Source organism: Nematostella vectensis, chromosome 1 (genome assembly GCF_932526225.1).
Source record: "Nematostella vectensis chromosome 1, jaNemVect1.1, whole genome shotgun sequence".
Classification (NCBI taxonomy): domain Eukaryota; kingdom Metazoa; phylum Cnidaria; class Anthozoa; order Actiniaria; family Edwardsiidae; genus Nematostella; species Nematostella vectensis.
Window position 1 is genome coordinate 16334031 of NC_064034.1, and position 23199 is coordinate 16357229.

At 38.9% G+C, this 23199-nt stretch overlaps 1 protein-coding gene across 4 annotated transcripts; it reads left to right on the forward strand.

Annotated features, from left to right (window-relative positions):
- Positions 1–1542: 1542 nt before the first annotated feature.
- On the forward strand, positions 1543–21953 carry LOC5511144 (lysine-specific demethylase 7A). 4 transcript variants are annotated; one of them, XM_048730418.1, is made up of 27 exons: positions 1543–1650; positions 1857–2097; positions 2543–2799; positions 4236–4262; positions 5106–5186; positions 7121–7268; positions 7338–7423; positions 8542–8600; positions 9736–9794; positions 10334–10494; positions 12060–12100; positions 12316–12416; positions 12796–12882; positions 13228–13339; positions 13940–14102; positions 14635–14722; positions 14961–15067; positions 15377–15471; positions 15784–15876; positions 16098–16534; positions 16802–16926; positions 17414–17636; positions 18045–18289; positions 20112–20216; positions 20466–20587; positions 20956–21046; positions 21523–21953. In XM_048730418.1, the coding sequence occupies exons 2-27, from the start codon at positions 2048–2050 to the stop codon at positions 21636–21638; spliced, it is 3279 nt and encodes a 1092-aa protein (XP_048586375.1). In that variant the 5' UTR covers positions 1543–1650; positions 1857–2047; the 3' UTR covers positions 21639–21953. The 4 variants fall into 4 exon arrangements, with proteins under 4 accessions (XP_048586375.1, XP_048586432.1, XP_048586402.1 ...); XM_048730475.1 differs by lacking the exon at positions 20112–20216; XM_048730445.1 differs by lacking the exon at positions 1543–1650 and having other exon boundaries at positions 1661–2097.
- The last annotated feature ends 1246 nt before the right edge of the window (positions 21954–23199 follow it).

The following is a 23199-nucleotide window of genomic DNA, read 5'->3' on the forward strand; positions in this document are numbered from 1 at the left end:
CTTGGCAGTGACAAAGTGGGACTTTGGTTCAAGGCATTTATAAAAATACTAAATGTTCCCCGTGTTGTGGATCCGTACACTTTTGGTTGCGTTCAAAGTGAGAGTGTTAGAAACTGCAAAAGGGCCATGCTGGTTTCCACTCAATATTTCTCTGTTGTCCCCCGGACAAAGTGCTGTAATTATTGAGACTTTGAACGTAAAAGAACATCCCTTTGAGTCTTGCTAACTTTATTTTTCTTTTCCTGCTCCGAGACAAATTTTTCGATTGAGTAATCGAAGAAAGCAAATCCTCCATTTTCGCCGAGGATACGTGCCACAAAACATGAAACTGCCGGATCTGTCTAGGAAGCCATTAAAGTGCAACGCCTGATTGGCTGGACAAGTAAATCGCTTGCTCTGATTGGTTATATTTCGCACATGTGATAAAAGCTATAAGCTCTTTTTCAAATGGAAAAATATAGCATACTGGTTTCTACAACGGATCTTTACGTAATAAAATTCTCGATACGTGTAATAAATTCCAATACAGTACTACTGTCATTACGCAAAAGCAAACTAAGCAGCACAATGTGAAAATTATGAACATCACTTTTTCTTATAGATTTGGATTCCGAATATCCAAGACAAAAATAGTGCCTGCAATAACTTGTGAATTTGCTTTGTAATTATTTAATTTGGATACTCCAGAATAAACGGTAATAATACGTAAACGCAAATTAACATACTGTATAAGAAATATGGCGGCTATTTATTTTAATATTTTCACCGATGTCATTGTTCATCATGAAAAAGCAATGAATATCAATGTAAGGTTCGTTTAAAACGGAAACAAAAATTGTATTTAGTGGTGTTGTGCCACTAGTAGATCCAAACTTCTCTTGCCCCGCCCTTTCCAGGCCGAAAAACCATGTCCCTTGTTGGCCAAGAAGCATCGGCCCGCCAAGACCTTACCAAATGCAATTCGACATACTTGACGATCCACTCTTCTTAGAAATTATAAGGAGAGATGTGCGGACAGTGCAACGTGTAGACGTCACCTTATCTTCGCCTCTGACCAGCAACTGTCCCGCCTGGTCATAGCGAAGCCCTTGTCTATCGGTGGGACCTTCAAGCTCGTGCGATAGTCGTTTGATCAATTGCTCTCAATTAAAGCCGTCATCAGGAAAGAGGACTGCGTCAAAGAAGTTCTACTCGGTAAAAATAAAACCATCATATTCCACAAACTAACATGGCAAAATCGTAAAAATATGCAAATAGCAAAAGAACTCATTCCTCTGATTTATCTTTTGTTTATCTAACAATAACAATATAACAATCAAGCTTAAAGGATTTATTTTATTTATATGAATCGCACGGGAAAAAATCCTTTTTTAAACCAAACCGAATGAAACTCTCAGGTCTTGTTTGCAACTAAACTAGAATTGATTTTTCTGAGCTTTCAAGTAAATTAAGTCCTGAGATTTTTTTTAGGTTTGAATGCTTGGTTTAAGTGGTGTTTGAATATGATTCCTGCATGCCTGCTAGTCCCATGGGTAATGAAGGTATTTCATCCTTACAAACCAAAATCATAAAGCGCATTCTTGCGCAACTCCAGGATCTTAATTTGTTGTGTTTATCAGTCCAAGATCCGATAGAAGCCACCAGCTCAAAGTAAGTATTTATCTAACCCGTGCTTCTGTTATGTTGGTTATAAACTCTTACGTACGTTTGTACTACATAACTTTGTTGAACCCTTGAGAAAACATGATATGACTAGAGTCAACACATTGCCGTGTTCACCTTAGAGTAACAAATTTTATGTTGAGATGTTTACCCTAGTCAAGTTACTAGTTTCGTATTGTTTTTTCTTATAAAAGCTTACTCCGGGAGTACTGGAAATGGTGAAGACTTACAAAGTCCAATACGAAGAAGCGGGCACTTTGAAATTCGTCGGCAAAGACAATGGCACAATTTTCAAAGGCACTGATGATGAAAGCTCGATCTCGGTTTTCAAGAACACATTCACTACGATTGTTATCACGCGATATATTTGTGTGCACCCCCTGACATGGGTAAGAGGAATCGCCCTTCGGATGGAACTCTATGGATGCAAGAGAGGTAAGCATGAGTAGCAGCTAGTCAACACTTCTCCATCGGTAATAACGCTACGAAATACTGATACAAATTTTTAGAAGAGTCGACAAGATCCGCCTTTCAATTCTCCATAAGTGCAGAAACAACAAGGAAATACATCCACGCACCCCAGAGCTATACGCTGAAAAGATTTGAAAGAGCCGGCTTATTAAGGGGTTTAATTTAACGATATTCTCCACTAAAGGACGTACACGAGTCAACACAAAACAGCATAAAACTATTCAATATACAAAACAGCACAAAAACAATTCAACACATATTTCTTGTGAGTCGTATGGATGAACAACAAAAGCATAAAGAATTCAATTCTTGAACTGTGTACCATTTGACAAAACGTGCGTTTTGGCCTGTCGGAAAAGTCGATTCTACGTGCCGGTAAGCTCACTGGAACTTATAATCTCTCCTTCCAGCTTTCTACGCATTATAGCACGGCTTTTCCCAAAGCAGACTACATATCTGTAACTGATGTCCCAATCACCTTCAAAGCTGGTGTACAGAAAATGGTAATTAATATTACCCTGGTGGACGACGAGTACTTCGAGAATGTCACTAAGCACTTCGATGTCAGTTTGTCAACTGCGCAGCCTACTGTTTTCACGGGACCTTTGATGACTATCTTTCTCGTTGATGATGATGTCAAGAGGGCTTTAAAGAAGGGAAGCTCGGGTAGGTGGCGTATGTCTAATTGTTGTATGCGTGGCATGTTTGCGGTTGTAATGTGTTCGTATGTATGTTGTAATCTATGGTTTACTTGGACCTTTTAAGAGCCTCTGGCAACCGCCATTTTGTCCTCCTAGCAAAATAATAAGCGAGAGAAAGCATCCATTTCCATCGGCTAATTTTTGGAAACTATTGCGGTCATTAGATTTCAGTAAATTAAGCATGCAACTTTATTTTTTAGGTGGTTATTTTAAGATTTCTTCTCATAATTCGTCTTCCAATATTTGTCAAAAACAATAACAAAAGTGTGGCTCAAAAGAGGATATTTAAACTAGAGTTGTAAGCCTAAAAATGATCCGTACATAAACACTTTTGTCGAGTTAAAATTTCCGGACATAGTTTAGATTTCCGGACAGAGTTTAGATTTCCAGACAGAGTTTAGATTTCCGGACAGAGTTTAGATTTCCAGACAGAGTTTAGATTTGAAGACAGAGTTTAGATTTGAAGACAGAGTTTAGATTTGAAGACAGAGTTTAGATTTGCAGACAGAGCTTAGATTTCCAGACAGAGTTTAGATTTCCAGACAGAGTTTAGATTTCCAGACAGAGTTTAGATTTCCAGACAGAGTTTAGATTTCCAGACAGAGTTTAGATTTCCGGACAGAGTTTAGATTTCCGGACAGAGTTTAGATTTCCGGACAGAGTTTAGATTTCCAGACAGAGTTTAGATTTCCGGACAGAGTTTAGATTTCCGGACAGATTTTAGATTTCCGGACAGAGTTTAGATTTCCGGACATAGAGTTTAGATTTCCGGACATAGAGTTTAGATTTGCAGACAGAGTTTAGATTTGCAGACAGAGTTTTGATTTGCAGACAGAGTTTAGATTTGCAGACAGAGTTTAGATTTGCAGACAGAGTTTAGATTTGCAGACAGAGTTTAGATTTCCGGACAGAGTTAAGATTTCCGGACAGAGTTAAGATTTCCGGACAGAGTTTAGATTTCCAGACAGAGTTTAGATTTCCAGACAGAGCTTAGATTTCCAGACAGAGCTTAGATTTCCAGACAGAGCTTAGATTTCCGGACAGAGTTTAGATTTCCGGAGAGAGTTTAGATTTCCAGACAGAGTTTAGATTTCCAGACAGAGCTTAGATTTGCAGACAGAGTTTAGATTTGCAGACAGAGTTTAGATTTCCAGACAGAGTTTAGATTTCCGGAGAGAGCTTATATTTCCAGACAGAGTTAAGATTTCCGGAGAGTTTATAGCTTTCCTGGACAGAGTTGAATTTGCTTTGCTTTACTTTATGTCCTTTTGGTTCTCTTAATTCAACAATGCTAGTACATCAGTGACAAGGTGCCACAGTTCGAACCCAACAGAAGGGCTATTTCATGAGTTGAAGGTAGTGCATTATAATTAATTAGTGATTGACTATTTTTTTTTATAGGACGGATGTCAGCTAAGAAGGCCGAAGGTAAAGGACTATGCATCATTTGATATTTTACTCCATGTTTTCGAGCTTTAATGATCAGTAGTAGTAGGCCAATGCAAGCACCGGCGATTTAGCACCCCCATATTGTATCCCATTCTTCCACAGGGGGTGGGGCACCGGGGGCACGTGCCCTCCCCCCCAATACTTTCGGAAATTATAAGGAAATAACCAGTGGGGGCGTAGCTGCGCCCCCAATATTTTCTTAATGTTTCTGTATACTTTGGATAGGATATTAAGTTTTTCCAATTTTTTAGCTAGTATCAAGGATTTAAGAGATGGGACTATGTGGAATCTGGAGATTTTCCTTAAAATGACCTGGGCCGGGTTCCTAGAAAGCAGGTTAACGCTAACCCAGAGTTAAATAAGGTTGTTATCCAATCAAATGTCTCGATAACCATATTTATCCGTGGATAAGCGCTAACCTGCTTTCTAGGAACTGGGCCCAGCGCGTTTAGGCCACTTGAGGGACATATTTAACCCTCTCTCCGCCCTGGCTTTGTTTAACCCATTGATCCCGGAATAAACACAACAAGATTAAGATAACCAGACATCAGTCATAGGTCTTATAGTGCTTGTAAGGATGGGTCCAACCAATATGATAGGAACTACCGTACAGCCAAATTTATAGGTCCGGTTCTTAAACAATTTCAAACCGAACACGGAAGGCAGAATAGCCCCTCTTCTAGTATGGAAAGGGGGGGGGGGTATCTGTGTTTTTTTTTTTATCTTTTTTGGTCTCCAGTGTGCTACCATCATACCTTAAAACACGGAGAGCTGTTTCTATTTGTGTTCGTTTCTAATGTTATATGATCATTATTTTTCTAGAGCTGATCAAGAAATATGATATGCTAGAGAAGCTAGTTATTGCCGGGCTTGCCCTGACTGTGCTCGTCATCATATCATTTGGTATAACGATGGTACAATTAGCTAAAGCTATCAAGGCTAAAACAACTTAGCTTAGCGCTTCTTTTCACACACACACACAAGAGATTACTGTTAGTTTACTGTGCATCTGGCGAAGCATTTGTCGGGCTATGAGTAAACCTGCATACTTACAGCCTATTATGTAGAACGTTATGGAAAGTGAAAAAGTGTGTCAAAGTGGTGTATCGATTTTGAATTGTATTTATAATCTAGCCTACGTGTAGCCGCTGACTCGCGAAGTATCCTCTCTACAAGATGATATTTCGCGAGTCAGCGTATACACTTAGGATATTTATAATCATGCTTATTGGGTATTGTCTGATTGTATCACGTGGTTGTAGAACAGGGGCCGCGCAGCATATTTTATTTTTGAAGGGGAGGGGGATCCCGATGAAGGGGGGCCGAACTACACACTACACCCCCTCCCCTATCTGCGCGGGCCCTGTAGAAGCAACCAACAGGTGAAAATAAAAAATAAAGTCTCAATTGTGCGATGTTTCAGCAAGAGAGTTGGTTAGTAAAGAACATAGCTTTCTGTGTCGCTATGAAGCAAAGTAAACAACGACACAGAGAGCTCTGCGCTGGAGGGTAGAAGTGGGTCGGGCCAATGACCATTTTGTATGGGGGAGGGTAGAGACCGTTTCCATCAACGAACAAACAGAAAAAGAGCGGACCGATTTAAACTATTCAGCTTTCAAAAGGTCAGTGCAATGATAAGGATTTAGAACTGATAGAGAAAAGTACGGTCATTGCAACGGGCCGTTTTTTCCAGATTAAAAATTCTAGCGCGAAAGCAAAGCTCTGGCAATCAAGTTTGTTTATCACATCTGCAGGCTTTTTCCACTTTCCAAGCCTGTTTCAAGCTTTAATTTAAAACGACTGAAAGCTGCAAAATATCTACAAGACGACTTTAAATTGACAAACTCTGGCCGGCCAAAGTCTCTGGCTTCCACGTCTATTTGCACAGCCAGCAATTATCCGGGAAATGGCAACGGCACGCTTTGGGCAGTTGGTTGCTAACTAGCCTAGCTGTAGCCGCTGACTTGCCAAACAAATTAACGGCTACGGTGTTTCACCGCAATACCAAGTAGGTATACGGTGAATAGGGGAGCATAGATTGTAGAGGTCATGGAGTAGATCCCCTCATATACAAGTGCTGGAAGAACCCCCTCAAGTTTGCTTAAAAACTGAAATAAGACACGACATCGATGAACAATTTTAATAAGGAGTAAGAAGAAAAGTTCCAGTTGACGCGGTAAAGTTTTGCAAAGGCAAACTGAAAGGGAACTCGAGTTATTGGTGTTTTAATTTTGAGTAATCCTAGTAAAAAATAAATAGATAGGACCAAATCGGATCTACATATAAGCCAGTCTTATTCTTCCCATACTACATCATCAGAAAATTTGGCCAAAAACTAATCCAAATTCGTTAGGAGAGTACTCAAATGCACCGAAATGTGAAAAATAAGTACTAGTTATTCAAAAAAGAGCCGAAAAAGTAAGTGTCCAGTGCAATAGTAAGGACCCGTCGAACGCTCCCAGCAAGGTACCATGAATAACATAAATATATGCTGTGCGCGACACAGCTGCTTTAATAAAAACCCAAGCAGCATTTATGCTTAAATTGTAGTTAAACTTTGGAAAATTATTAATATGTGCGGTGCTGAAACAATGTCAGGTCGGTCCGCGCTCATTCCGCTACGTGACCACCGCCGACGGTCGCGTATCCGCTTTGAATCCGTGATCAAAAGACCTTGAGCCCGGTACTTAAAACACCCCTAAAGCTGCTGAAGTATTTTGCGCACTTCTTTCCTTGTGCTTACTTCACATCGCTCGATTCGTAGGGAATATCATAACAAAACACGAAGGGCACTGTCATGTTTTGTATACTTGACGACGGGCTACCTGTCTCGTCAGGTATCAAGTCGGCGTGGTGTGACGTCACATGGTCGCCGAAAGCCAAGATGGCGGATCACCAAGAACAGTACTGTATTTGTAGAAGACCTTACGAACCGGAGGAATTTATGATTCAGTGTGATTCATGCCAGGATTGGTTTCACGGAAGGTGCACTAATCTATTACTGACATGAAGTCGCTTATTACATTGTTAATTTGTGTATTTGCTTTAATTTAGTTGCGTGGGGATTGAAGAGTACCAAGCGTCAGACATCGAGCGATATCATTGCCCAAGTTGTGCAGAGCTCTATGGACCGCTAACTCGTAAGGAAACTCGGCTTCTTCAAAAATCTCCCTCTCGACCTATCTAGATTGTCTGTACTTGATTATAAGGCCATCTGTGGATTTTTTTTACACGTGTATTCAACCGGTTGTACCTAAACATCACACTCGATGTCGTTGTTTTGTTATTTATTGCTATGACCTTGTTGTATTTTTCTCGCATCGTGCTCTACTCGTTTCTTTTGATTTCGCGATAATTTTCTACTTTAAGGGCTGTCTGCCATCTTGTCCTTTGTGTATTTGATGTGCATGTATTTATGTGGGAATTATTTACTCGGAAGTAAGCTTTGTACTTATAGTAAGAGTATTTTCTCACCTTGTGAGATTGTTGTTCGTTCATTTTTCGATGAAAAATTACCGGAAATCTGGCGTAGCTTTTGTCGAATTTGTCTCGTGTTGCAATAACATTAAACAGGTGTTTTAAGAGAGCTTAGATTAAAAATATAGCAAAAGTTCATAATTTCTGTCGATTTCCTAACACAAACTCGACAACTGGAAATTTGTCTCCCGACAACACATCTCAGTACACAAAGCCTTTTTGAAAGCAAAACACGCAAAGCAAAACTCTGTCTCTTGATTAGTATGACTGAATTATCATTGTGATTTTATTTCTAGTCAACTCTAAATGACTAATTAAAACTCGTTTTCTATTATAATTCGATGCCAGTTTGAACTTTTGACCACACAATATTTAATTGACTTGATTTCTGGATTCGAGTAGTGTGTGTAAAATGTGTTGTAGTGTCTTTGTGACCGCGATGTTTACGCATTTGTAGCGAGTATGAACAGAAAAATCTAAAGGAAAGCAATGTTTATCTAATTGAATAATTATAGCGTAGAAATCGATGGTGTATTTCAAGTAATGGCTAAACCCACAGGGGCTAAAGGTTTTATATTTTTCCAGTTCGTTCGATATTTTTTAAAACAAAAAGTCAAGGTTTACTTACTTATTGTATATTTAGCTGTAGTATTTTTATTGTATTTTATGTCTTTATTCATATTGACAATCCTTATCCTTATAAACTGTTTGCCAGACAGTGTTTAATTTATCATAGAATTGTTGAACATTGATCCACCTTTATTTTGGTATTCTGTTTTAGTAAAGAAGAGAAGAAATTGGCATAGGCATGATTATAGCGAGCTTGATGATGGGTCAAAGGTATTGTTTTATATTATTATTACTACTACACTATAAAGTATAAACACCTGCATATAAAAACCGAGGGATTAAGAACCTACAGCCTGAAATTTAGTATTTGAAGCACACTTTATATATCAGCCTGGTGGGGAAAAATAGTTTCTTATTTGAAAGATCACTCAAAAGTTGAATCAGTAATCTGCTAGCTGATAATTCACTCATCTTCGAGCTGATTAGTGAAGACCCTTAGATTGCGTGAAATAATATAAAATAAAATAAAACACATGCTCTTAGCCAAGCAGAATAGACATAGTCAGCACATATAATAACATGTCTTTGGTTGATTACTAGAAAGGAAATATACCATTTCATAAATGTTTAGTGCCTTGCATACTACATTGGATCACTACAAAAGGCCCAAATAGTAGTGAACCAGAAGAAAATGAAAAAGAACAATGCACCAAAACCTGGTATTCGACTCTGTTAAATTTTTATTCAGATTTTTGCCCTGAAGAAGTCTTATTAAAGACAAAAATTTGGCAGAGTGAAATACAAGTTTTTGGTGCATCACGTACTACAATGGCTTATATGTGGTCATAACCACCATTGGTTGTTTCAGTCAGCAAGCATTCTGACCAGTGACTGTTATTGTTTGGTGTATATTAAAAAAATAAGAACCAATGAAGAACCTAAATATCCTGATTTATAAGAACCTGATCAGCCTGATCTTAAGAATTCTTGGTTCTTGTATTCTATATGTTCTTATGTTTACTGTCTGCTTTCTACACAATTTAGGATTGTAAAAGAAAAGTTAAAAATCAAATATTTTGTTTTCTGTCTCGTTTTGAAGTTTGGTACCATCTTGTATAGTGAAATTGCTAACTTCCAAACTTCATTGAAAAGATTGGGACCACTTTGCAGTGTTGGAATGCCTTCTGCTAAATTAGGACTCATTTATATCCTATAAATCACATGTTTCCCTTTATTCTCTTGCAATCACTTGAATATTTCAATTTTATTTAAAAAATATATATATGTGATCCTTATACATTGGGCTTGGAGGGAACACACTCCTTTTTTCTCAAGTCTTCCTGTTGTACAGCAAAACTGTTTCTTATCAATATTTGTGGTGCTACTGTATGGTTATTATCCACAGGCAATACAAACTGGCACAGTTCTATTTATCAACACTCTTAAAACCAAGAAGTTTGGAAGGTAATCACTATATCACATGCTTTCACTGTTACGATGTTCACCATAGTAAGTAGTAGTACTAGCTATACTTACACTATAAATTTTTGTTTTGTAACACAAGCTGCAAGTTATGTGAAAACTTTTATCACACTGTAGGCCACATTCAGCTGCAACCCAGTGAAATTGAAATAAAATCAACCAATGAAACCAATAAAATGTCAAATTATATATATGTGCTCCTTAATTTATACTTCTATATTTCTCATGCTTTGACATTTTGACAAATGAATGTATAGCATTGTCACCTTCCGTTGTTTTACCTTGTTGTCTGATACACTCCAGTGGCCTTAATTGTTTCAGACAATGCCATGCATAAATTTGTCAGTGTATTGAAAAACCCTTATTTTATTTCTATTTAAAATTAACAGAACCTGGATCAAGTCATGATCCCCCCCCCCCCCCCACACACACACACACAAACACAAAATAGAAAATGATGTATATTGAAAGCATTTCAGTGCTCTTCCAAGCATTGTAAGAAAAAAACTTTTTTGTTTCAGCCCCAAGGAATCAGTCATTGAAGTGCATGGTCGTGACCTAACTGTTGACTATTTTGAGAGGAATGGTTTTCAAAAGCCCCTGTTGATTGATAAAACAGATGGGCTGAATATCGTCGTCCCAAAGCCAGGCTTTGATATTCCTGATGTTGAAAAATATGTTGGTGAGTTTTGGGTGTTGACCTATATATATGTTATTTACCAGCTGGGAGGTCTGTATCATGAAATACCGTGACCGAGGTCTTGAAAATACTGACCGAGGCCGAAAGCCGATATAATATATCGGGACTCATCAGGGAAAATCCCCTGATGAGTGGGCAACCACGAAACAGGCCTGTAGGGAAACCTATGTAGTTTGTATTTTTCTCAAACCAACACTATATATAATATATATATATATATATATATATATATATATATATATATATATATATATATATATATATATATATAATATAATATGACATATTATTTATTTTTTTCCTCAATAGAATTTCCAACTTTGTTTACCTTACGGGCTTATGGTTGCACAAGGCGAAGTTTAGCTTCAGTCCATGTTCGTGAAGATTTTTTTCGTTCATCATCATTCAAAAAAATCCATTTTGTATTTCCACACAAAGCTTTAAATCCTCCAGAAATACAGAACCTCCAAAGAAGAAATTCTCTGGGTTTTGACCAACAATTTTTAGTCCAAATTGTTACTTCATTCTCAACTCGAATTGATCGTAGAAATGTTTTCTTTTGCTTTAAATCCTCCACAGACGATTAGATATATTCACTAAAGAACTTCTCTTGAATGTGGATACGTTAAGCTGGTTATGCAGCTAAATTCCTAGAGCGATTTGTCGTTTTTCTTTGTATGAAGAGACGATTTGCTGCCTTTTTTAATCCCAAATAAGCTTTCAGCAACTTGAAATTGTCGCACGTGTTGCAAAATCATGGCGGGAAATTCTTAAAACACAGAAGGTTTTAAGCAGATTTTCCGTAAAGTCAATGACTCTAAATAAAATGACAAACAAAATGCAGTTTTAGTGTGAAGATCTATAACTTCGGGAGTAAAAATCCAGTTTTCAATGGTCACTTTACAAATCGACTCACTATTTCGAGCTTTAGAGGCAAGCGGTCCGGTATCGCGAGGTCTGGACCGTAGGATACCGGACCTCATGAGAGCAAATCAGAGCACGTGATTTGAAGGATACCGGACTCCGAAAAAATAATGTCTGATATTTTCAAATTTAGAATCAAGCTTGTACTTTTTTACTTTGTATACTTTTGTGTTTTCTTGAACTAGTTTGGTGATTTGCCAAAGAAATTCTAAACTCACATGTAAATACAGTATTTTTATAGTTTGACATGATTGTGCTGCCGTGGCCATAAAGGAAAAGTTTCAAGAAAGTTAGCCAATTACATTGCATGCAAGAATCTGTTTTGATTGACACATAGCCGCTTTGTTTTGATTGGTCCTGAAGCCTCTTTTTTCATGCTTGTTGGTTAGTAAAACTCATTCCAACCGATAGTATGTTTCTCACATCATTATTGGCTTGCATACTTTACCAAACAGTCAAGGAGGCCAGGATGGCATACTGTATGTCACACTGTAAGCTGTGCAAACCAAACTTTCAACATGTAACCTCTGTGTTGGAGACTGAGTTTAACACGAAAAAAAAAAAAATCCAAAAATCTTTAGGACATTTGTTATATTTGATACTGTATTTTGTTTGATTTCCAGGTTCCATGAGAGAGCTAGATGTTATTGATGTTTGCAAACAGGTACAAATCAACAACATTGGAGCAACCAGTCTTTTCAAAATGTTGTGCTGATGTCATGTGACTTTTTGTAATCAGCCCAATAACATCTCAAAACAATGCATCATCAGGCAACGTTTGGCAAACATCACAGCATTGGCATGACAAATTATTTTCTTTTGGGTAGAGTTCTGAAGCCATTCATATGAGAAATTTCTATATTGTGTGTCTCTTACAAGGAGGATATTAAGATGAGGATGAGAGAATGGACAGAATATTACATGAACCCCGTCAGAAAGAAAACCCTGAATGTCATCAGCCTTGAGTTCTCAAACACTCCGTAAGTAAGCCATGCTCAGTGAAAGGACGAAGGATTTTACAAACTGGGTTATTTGTCTTTACCAAGTTCCTAAGTTTCTTATTCTTTATGATGCACATGTTATAGAATTAGTTCAAAGTTTTTTGAGGGTAGTAGACTGTAAAAATCATTTTTATACAAATAAAGAATTGGCCCTCGCCAGATATCTTAATGGGGGTCCTTAGCTATTTGAGCTCAAGCCCAAGGCTTTGGTACAAAGTTTGAAGTTGCTTTACAACAGTCCAGTTTCAGTTTATCAGAACATTTTATAAGATAATCTGCCTATCAGCAAAGCCTTCGTTATAATGTCCTTATGTTGTTTGCATTGACACATCATTTAATTATCTCTCTCCACTTCTAGCATGTCATCCCTGGTGCATGTCCCAGCCATTGTGAAGGAACTGGACTGGGCAAATCATGTTTGGCCCACAGATCTTCCTGAGGACAGGTTAGAATGACTTAACACTCCTGATCTAAATCAAATACCTCTAATCATAAGTCCATTGGCCCTTGTTCTGTTGATGAGACCGAATGAGACTGGTACAGTCTCATGCAAAGACCTACTGGACCTGGTAAACTACAAAGAGGACTTTAATCATCTAGGCACCTCCTGAGGAAGAGTCCAGCTTTTTGATACACTGTATAAAAATCAATCCAATTCAATAACCTTTTTTTACTTCTCTCTTGGATACTCTTTTCAGAATTTTTTTCTTTTTACTGACAACTTTAGAATAATTTTTATTAAACCTTGATTATTATACAGCAAAAAAAAAACTATCATTTTATTTTTCAGCCCTCACAAGAAGCCATATGTCCAGAAGTACTGTCTTATGAGTGTCAGCAACTGCTACACTGATTTCCATGTGGATTTTGGTGGAACCTCTGTCTGGTATCATGTATTCAAGGTGTGTAGAATTGGCTATATATTTTTAAATGACAACATACTGTACAGTACTGTAGTTGCCTGTTGTTTCAACTAGGTTTGAACTGATTCGATGTTAAGATTTAGTCCAGAGAGAATTCCCTAAATTACAGTGTGTCTGAATAGTTGGTTTGTGCTGGCATGAAAATGAACATTTCCACCTTAAAATATATCCAGGGACTTTGCTTCCTATAACCAATATGAACATGCCCACTTAAAAATTTGGAAGGTTTTTTTACAGCTTGAGAGCCTAGGTATATGATAAAATAATGAATAATTGTTAAAGCACCAAAAAAGTTAGTAGCCCTTGTCTCGTATCTCCTTGACTCTAAGTTGATCTCCATGGTTAATTGTAAAAACAAGAAAGATAACCCTTAGTTAGGAAACAGCAAAATAAATAGTTCATCATTGGATAAGAAATAATTTTATTTTAACACCATAATTGTTGCACCCAAGAAAATCCTTGTTTCTATTTTGCTCCACCCCTCCCCCCCCACACATATGGGATACATATAAATAGTACTCAATTCATGTATTGTGAGTAACCAGTTTTGTATGACTATGGATCCTATCTGTGTTCAAGGGTGAAAAGGTGTTCTACTTTGTAGAACCAACTCCTGCGAACCTGGAGAAGTATCACCAGTGGGTCATGTCATCTACTCAGAGTGAGATCTTCTTTGGTGACATGGTGAAGAAGTGCTACAAGGTCCAGATCAAACAAGGGCAGACCTTGTTTATCCCAACAGGTACAGTATGTTGTTTTAAGTCAGTTATTATACTGGACAGCACGCTGTACATTAAGCAGAAAGGCTGGTCTAATAGGTGTGCTATACATTGGTTTTCTATTGGAAAGATTTTCTAACTATTAAGGGCTAAATTTTTAACATTTTTGCTTACTCAAAGTTAAAAGAAAAGTAAACATTTAAAAGAAACATAATAAAAGCCTTTTTAAACCAGGTAAGTTAGTGGTGTTTTTCGCAACTTGCTTATAAGACAGCATTTGACGTCAACTTTAGTAGGCAGGTAGCTGCACAAGTTAAACCTTCCTTTTAGAAGGGAAGTGAGAAGAATCCCCTATGGTAATTTAATGCTCTCTATCTTGCTATTCTTAGAGTCTAAACTATATGAAGATACATACAGTCCCTATAAGGTTATATTGTATTTTATAAGAACAAAAAGGCAAATAATCCCTGATTGAAGTCTTGAATTGTAACATTGTATTTAAAAATTGTGGTGGCCAGTCTTTGTATCTTTATTAACATCGCTTGTTCTTTGTAGGGTGGATTCATGCTGTATACACACCTGTGGACTCTCTTGTCTTTGGAGGGAACTTCCTTCACTCCTTTAATATTGGTCTTCAGCTAGAGTATGTGATAATGCTTCTTTTAGTGATCCGTTTAGAAATATGGATATAAAATTCACAATTTGTGTAGTTGTTTGCCAAGTTCTTTCCTAGTGGATTCCCAAATGAAAAAGAGAGGGTGGTGAAGGACTAATGATACTAGTGTAACTTCCCCTTATCTCTTTTCTATAGTCTCATCATCACTATACATCACGATTCATTATTAAAATTATTTGTTTCTCAAAATTATTTGTATCTCTAGAATTTATGACTTGGAATTGAAGTTGAAGACACCAAACAAGTTCCAACACCCATTTTACGAAACCATAAATTGGTTTGCTGCAGTCTTCTTGCTGGACAAGTTAAAAGGTATCATGAATGAAACTTCTTGCTACATACATATTAAAAAATAAAATGTTAAACTTTTTATTATTCATTATATAATACATAAAAAAAACACTTATCCCAGTCTTTCCTGAAAAAAATATTATACTCTAATACTCTGTGCACTCTTGCACTGTGTGTAAGAGCTGCCCGGAATTGTTTATTTGAGCTGCCCACATGTTTTTACGTTGTGTTTACAGTGCATTCTTTGCTCTGACTAGCTTAAAACAACCAGTCCCTTCTCCCTTGTTTGTGGTTATCAATTAATGTCTGTTCTAATTTTTGTTTCTACAGGCATTCAGGAGATAGGAGGCCGTCCGCCACAGTACCTTGTCAAAGGAATGCAGGACTTGGTCGAGTACCTCAAGAAATGGACTGTCAAAGGAGATGTAAGGCTTTTAGCATGAAACACTATTTTTTTCAGGATGGATTAATTATTAAATAGTATACTTTTTGTGTGTATTTCTTGACTCATTGTGTCGACCTTTTTTTAAGTTAAATCTGCATTTTGGTTTAAATCTTAAAATATTTACTTTTCCAATACCTTTAATACAGTGTAGATCATGAGTAATTCTGCCTTATTAACTTGGCACTTTACTGCATTGTTGTAGCATTCCTCCTGTATGCGAGTGACTATGCCCATCACCTGTTATGTGTATTATCTGTCTGACTCGCATTCACCTTTTCTGTCTGACTCCAAGGCTTATGTGAAGCATCACAAGTTCTACATCCCTGAAGGCATTCAACCTGGCAAGCTCATCAGGTCTATAAACAAGGAGCTGAAGAAAGCAGAGGTGAGGAATTAGAGGTCAAGATTTGCATTAATTCATCGTGCAGTTCCACAAATCTAGGTTTCCTACATTAAATTTTCCCCTCATTATTGGTACAATTCTTTTTGCTATTTCAATCCTAGTCAATGGAATAGTCGATTCTTGCATTTATCTGGTGACTGGCCTTCCTGGAATACCATAGTGTACACAGTACCTTACCATTCGTAAATGTATGTTTTCCACAGAAGTCAAGATATTCCAGACCATCTACTCCTAAAGTCGAAGATTTGAAACGTCAACAAGGGTCTCCTCAAATGACAGTGGCTGTCGATAGCACCAAAACCAAAATCAAAATCAAAACCAAGAAGCACGACACCAAACCAGGTCCCTCAAAGAAAGACCAGAATTCTAACGAGGAGATGGATTACTCCTGCGAGCTAGACGTTAGCAATCCAGTGTCACTAACAAAATCCAACCCTAATAGCTCGCAGCGAGATGCTCTGACCCCAGGCGAGTCCCTTGAACAGTGGAGAAGAGAGTCCATGTCTGCTAGTCTGCCATCCATCAAGCTTAAATTGCCTAAGAGACAGGAAAGCTTTGAGAACACTGAAAAGAAGAGGCTTAGCTCTTCCGCTGCCGAGTCAGCGCTCAAGATCAAAGTATCTAATGGAAAGATCGTCAGGTGAGTACTGGACACAAAAAGGCTTGTGGAAACAAACATGGCTAAGTGGGTTTAGTAATCAAAATTAGTTATACTTTTTTAAGCAACGTTTCATGTGTTTATTTTAATGCCTATGATAGTCCGTTTTTATTTCAGTCCTCACTGTTGGCTAAGATTGTGTCTGTCTCTTGATTTCTTGTCTTCAACCCTAACACCTTTTGAAGTGATGTGGCAATGCAGTACTTCTAGTACTGATTTGTTCTTTCTGCCTTTGTATTCGGGTTGCAGCAATCCCAACCATTCAGGACAAATGGGAGTAAACCGGGAATTCCAGTCATTGACAGGTGATGATCGGGCACAGTACTCCTGCAGTCCATCAGCAGACCAGCAACCACTCAAACTCAAATTGTCCAGTAAGTAATACTTGTCTTGTAGCATTCTGCCTAGGTGTAGAACATACAGTAGATACGATATATGTGATTTAGAGGGTGTACGTCTTATCTGAGACTGTCCAGTAAGCAGAACTTGTAGAATTCTTTCTAGGTTTAGAGCATAGGTATAGTTATTGCTGTACAGGGGGTGTATGTCTAACCTCAAACTGTCTAGTCAGCAGAATTTCTCTTGTGGAATGTTGTCAAGGTGTAAGGTATTAGGCATAGTAAGTGCGGTACAGGTAGTAAACAGTACGTCTCAAATCAAGAGGGTAAGAACAAGAATGGAGGGCAGTTAACGAGTAAGGGCCGGTTTCTAGAAAGCAGGTTAGCGCTAGCCCAAGGATAAATATGGCTTGACATTTGATTGGATAAAAAGGGCATTCATCCTTGGGTTAGCGTTAACCTGCTTTCAAGGAACACGGCCCAGAGGGATAAGCCATACATGACGTTGAATATTTGTATACAGTGAGTGGCTACAACACGCACAACCCCCTCCCCTTACTACCGAACGACAGCGATCTGGACCTATCAGACGACGAGCTGGGCTTCAGCTTAGGGGGCACCCCGCAGTTGCCGAGCACGCAAGGCAGTCTGGGTACTACTCATGGGCTCCAGGCCACCGAGCATAAAGCGCGGCCGAATCAGCCCGTGGCTAGTATGGAGACTAGTACGAGCGACAGAGACCTCAAGTGAGTGTTCCCGCGCGTTTATCGCTTTGCCATCGCCACAAATGAACGACAGCTGCAATGACCTAGCTGTACTAGTTATGTTCGTTGTGTGTTGATTTTATACGGAACGATAAATCACGAAATTGCTAGAAAGCAACGACAAGTATATCGTATCCACATGGAATTTGTGGCGGAACGATTATAGCTGGGGAACTCCTTTCGGCGTCTGTCCATAGTATGAATTACCCCTATGTTTACCTTAAAATACAATAGAAACATCCACGATTGAAATCTTATTGCTTATACTTATAGCATTAATAAATTGAGAGTATCTCATATACTGTTTTCAATTAGCCATTTGCATGAGTTGTTGCGGGAGCGTAGAATAGTGGGAACTGCTACTAACACAAGTGACAACTTCTTCTTCAGGGCGGAGATCGAGGCCGCCAAGACTCTCCTGTTCGGCTTCAGCGGCTTGCAAGGGAGCGATATCAAGAAACCGACCACTCAGACGACACGATCCAGGGCGGATTCCCTCATCGCCAAAGGCCCCCAGAAATCAAGGCTTAACTCCTCTAAGAGGACGTACAGCGACACAGAAAGCGACGACGACGACGAGAAAGACGACGATCTTGGGTTTGGCGACTCGGACTACTTCAAGGACACCAAATATGGTGAGTTATACCAAATATGGCCAATTGCGCCATACTGGTGAGTCAGTAATCGTTAGTTTTACCATATATGGTCAGTTATCGTGGGTTATACCATATATGGTGAGTTATCGTGGGTTATACCATATATGGTCAGTTATCGTGGGTTATACCATATATGGTCAGTCATCGTGAGTTATACCATATATGGTCCGTTATCGTGGGTTATACCATATATGGTCAGTTATCGTGGGTTATACCATATATGGTCAGTCATCGTGAGTTATACCATATATGGTCAGTCATCGTGGGTTATACCATAAATGGTTAGTCATCGTGGGTTATACCATATATGGTCAGTCATCGTTGGTTATACCATATATGGTCAGTCATCGTAAGTTATACCATATATTGTCAGTCATCGTGGGTTAGACCATGTATTGTCAGTCATCGTGAGTTATACCTTATATGGTCAGTCACCGTGGGTTATACCATATATGGTAAGTCATCGTGGGTTATACCATATATGGTCAGTCATCGTGGGTTATACCATAAATGGTTAGTCATCGTGGGTTATACCATATATGGTCAGTCATCGTTGGTTATACCATATATGGTCAGTCATCGTTGGTTATACCATATATGGTCAGTCATCGTGGGTTATACCATATATGGTCAGTCATCGTGGGTTATACCATATATGGTCAGTCATCGTGGGTTATACCATATATGGTCAGTCATCGTGGGTTATACCATATATGGTCAGTCATCGTGGGTTATACCATATATGGTCAGTCATCGTGGGTTACACCATATATGGTCAGTCATCGTGGGTTATACCTTATATGGTGAGTCACCGTGGGTTATACCATGTATTGTCAGTCATCGTGAGTTATACCATATATGGTCAGTCATCGTGAGTTATACCATATATGGTCAGTTATCGTGGGTTATACCATATATGGTCAGTCATCGTGGGTTATACCATATATGGTCAGTCATCGTGGGTTATACCATATATGGTCAGTCATCGTGGGTTATACCATATATGGTCAGTCATCGTGGGTTATACCATATATGGTCAGTCATCGTGGGTTATACCATATATGGTCAGTCATCGTGGGTTATACCATATATGGTCAGTCATCGTGGGTTATACCATATATGGTCAGTCATCGTGGGTTATACCATATATGGTCAGTCATCGTGGGTTATACCATATATGGTCAGTCATCGTGGGTTATACCATATATGGTAAGTCATCGTGGGTTATACCATATATGGTCAGTCATCGTGGGTTATACCATATATGGTCAGTCATCGTGGGTTATACCATATATGGTCAGTCATCGTGGGTTATACCATATATGGTAAGTCATCGTGGGTTATACCTTATATGGTGAGTCATCGTGGGTTATACCATATATGGTCAGTCATCGTGGGTTATACCATATATGGTCAGTCATCGTGGGTTATACCATATATTGTCAGTCATCGTGGGTTATACCATATATGGTCAGTCATCGTGGGTTATACCATATATTGTCAGTCATCGTGGGTTATACCATTTATGGTAAGTCATCGTGGGTTATACCATATATGGTCAGTCATCGTGGGTTATACCATATATGGTCAGTCATCGTGGGTTATACCATATATGGTCAGTCATCGTGGGTTATACCATATATGGTCAGTCATCGTGGGTTATACCATATATGGTTTTGTTGTTTATTTGTGGGAAAATGATAATGCAGATGCACGTGATACGGATGCATGGAATAGTTATCAGAATTCACAGACGTATACCTTGTGTTGCTGAATGTACCTGGCACTGTTTCCATGACAGCATACCCTCCGCTGGCGGACATGGTGGATGACGATAAAACCAACTGGAGGCCGGGAATGAAGAAGAAGAAGAGCGAGAGAGTGGATGCTACCTGGAACCCAAAGAGTACGTAACCACGCGCGCTCAAGCTGACAATTGCGAGAATGCTCGTGACACTCGGCGTCATGTGTGTAGCGCTAGAGCGTTCGTCATGTGGGTGGTGCTTTTGTCACGTGGGTATGGCGTTTGTCACGTGGGAAGAGCGTTTGTCACGTGGGTGGTGTGTTTATCACATGGGTAGATCGTTGATCGCGTGTACAAGGCGATGGATGCGTGAGTTATATGTTTGACATATGCTTTTTGTGTGGTTTGCAGGCAAAGTTGCGTGTTCCCCTTCCAAAGAAACACGACCTCACCGGCAGTCCAGTCGACGCCTCGCCTCACAGCAAGAATCACAGCAGTCGCTTCTAAACGCTCCGCTACCGAGCTCTTCAAAGGTAGGACTTGCTACTCTGAAAGCAGTACGCCATTATTCATTGATCAGTTATTTGTCTCGTATTACTTCTAGTGTATTCTCTTTCGCTACGCTCAGGCGAATGAAAAGTATTTCTACCTTATTAATAAATATTTTATGCTATTACGTGAAACGGTATACATTCTATTACACCAACACAAGCTATAACGACAAAAAATTCTTATCTTTTTGGCTATAGCCCTTGGGGCTTTGTTAGTTTGTTTTACCTCCTTTCTTTCCCACACAAGCGACAAACAACATTTACGTTTGCAAAGAGTACTAAGACCGCAGTTGAGATAACTAAAACGGTCGTAATATATACCATGTTATATCCTGTTTCTCTTTTTCTAGTCCATAAGTCCGACCTTGTCCGGATCTGGGCCTCTGGGACAACCTGATGGCTCTGCCGGCCAGTCGTCATCATCCGGTAACACCAGTAAAGGTACATTGGCCTCTGCTACCTTACCTGTGTTTTGGTTTCTAATAATTCACCTTGCCGTTTCGCGTCTCTGTTCTTCCGGCTTTTTCTTTTTACCTATTTTCTCCGAACTTCCCATTATCCCGTTATCATCGGAGATTATAACGTAATCGACTGGAAGTAAACTGGTGACAATGCGGGTTTGAGCGGGAGTGGAAAATGGCGGCTGGATGAACGTAAAGGTTATTACAAGTAAGGAACAAAATGACCACTTTGTGTTCTCGGGAAACTAATTAGTTAAAAGACTGTCTGGTAAGGGTGTAACTGATACATATAACTGCTATGTAATTTGACTAGTAGTCTGTCGTTTTGTAATTAATGGCCGTTAATAAGGACAATGGATAATCTGTAGGTTGACATTACCTTTTTAACGCCCTATCGTAGCTTTGGTGAACGCTCTTATATCTAAGATAAAATAATACTTTTTTCTGGTCACATAGGTGCTGCTGCTGCAACAACCCAAGCGAAACGCGGCCGCCACAAAACCGTCACCACAACCAAACAACGGCTCGCCAAGATACTCAAACTGGATAAATCCGGCCGGTACATGCGCTAACACAGGATACCACGGGCGGGACAGCGGTTAACCACAGGGGCAGCCGTTCTCATATACAACAGCTGAACACAGGGCGGCTAACCCACAGTGCTATGGTTTGCATACTAATACACTCATAGGAAGAATATTTTGGAAGTAGGTATATTTTTCACGTTATTAGGTGGTTTTAGGAAAAGCCAAGGAATGATTCAAAATGCTATGCTGAATGACTATGACACGGGCTACCTGTGGTATATGACACTTTGTGCAGGTATACCACAGATGGCCCATGCAATCACGTTCAGATATTTTTAGAATGATATACTACTAGACAAATGGAGTGCTCCTCTGGGGTGGACAGAATCCTTTCTTTGCCCGCATACGCCCCCCCCCCCCCCCCCCCCCCCGATCGAGGGATATAGGTTTTTTGTAATTTGCGAAAGGACCGGTATATGGTATGAGGATGAACCGGGTTTCTATTGTACATAAAATTTGTTCGTGCGGATCACACTAGTGATGTACACGGTATGCGTGTTGATGTACACGGTATGCGTGTTGATGTACACGGTATGCGTGCTGATGTACACGGTATGCGTGTTGATGTACGGTATGCGTGTTAAAAAGCGCGTTGCAGTCATCATGTCCAATGGGAGGGTCGACTTAATCATCTGACACAGAGGTTGGGTAGATCATTCGATTTTTTAATTCCCCAAAAACATCTAGTAGATAAAAGCAACTGAGCTAAACAGCTCACTTTAAAGTGAAAAGCAAAGTTGTTTATTTTAGTATCATCCGCGGTTGACTTCTTTTAATGTGGACACATTAGGGAAATTGCCACAAAAAAATTACCGGACAGTAGCAGACCGGTCATTCCTTTTAGTTCTGTATGGCTTAATCGGTACCTAGGTATTCCCGGTTTTTCTTCACCTCTGGATGATGATTTTCTGATTCTGTTTTTTTGGATTTGGTGATTGGAACCAGTATTTTATTTCAGTGTGTGGTTATCTAAATGATATTTCACCAAGCATGCTATTTAGTGCTTTTTTCGAGTAAGGCGTATTTAATTTATTCTCGTATTTATATTCTCATATTATCTTTGGCTGCATGACTAGGGAAAAACATTGCAATTCACTGTAAATTATATTGATTTTGACAAAGTAATATAATGGCAATAACCGAGAACATTTAAGAGGTGTTTCGGACATGAGCTTTTCTTTCACCATTTTTTTAAAATTGCTTTAGAGATGCAAACCACATTGTAGCTTAGCTCACGTTATCAGTATTAGCCATAACTGCCATATAAACCGAAAATGGAAAGACTTTCAGCTACTTACCAAAATAAAACAAGCATAGTACCTATTCTTACGTGGACTTTTTTCTCGTATCAGTTGACGTTAAATGCACAACCATAACGCTATACATCTGCATCCCTTCATATCCGAGTTCTCGGGCCTTTTTACACGTAGTATTTTTTATTCACATTGGCAGTTAAATTATTAAATTAACATGCGGTTAGAGTAAATCTTATATATTTTAATGATATATATCGTATATTTTGCTATGCTCTAAACTTTCTACACCC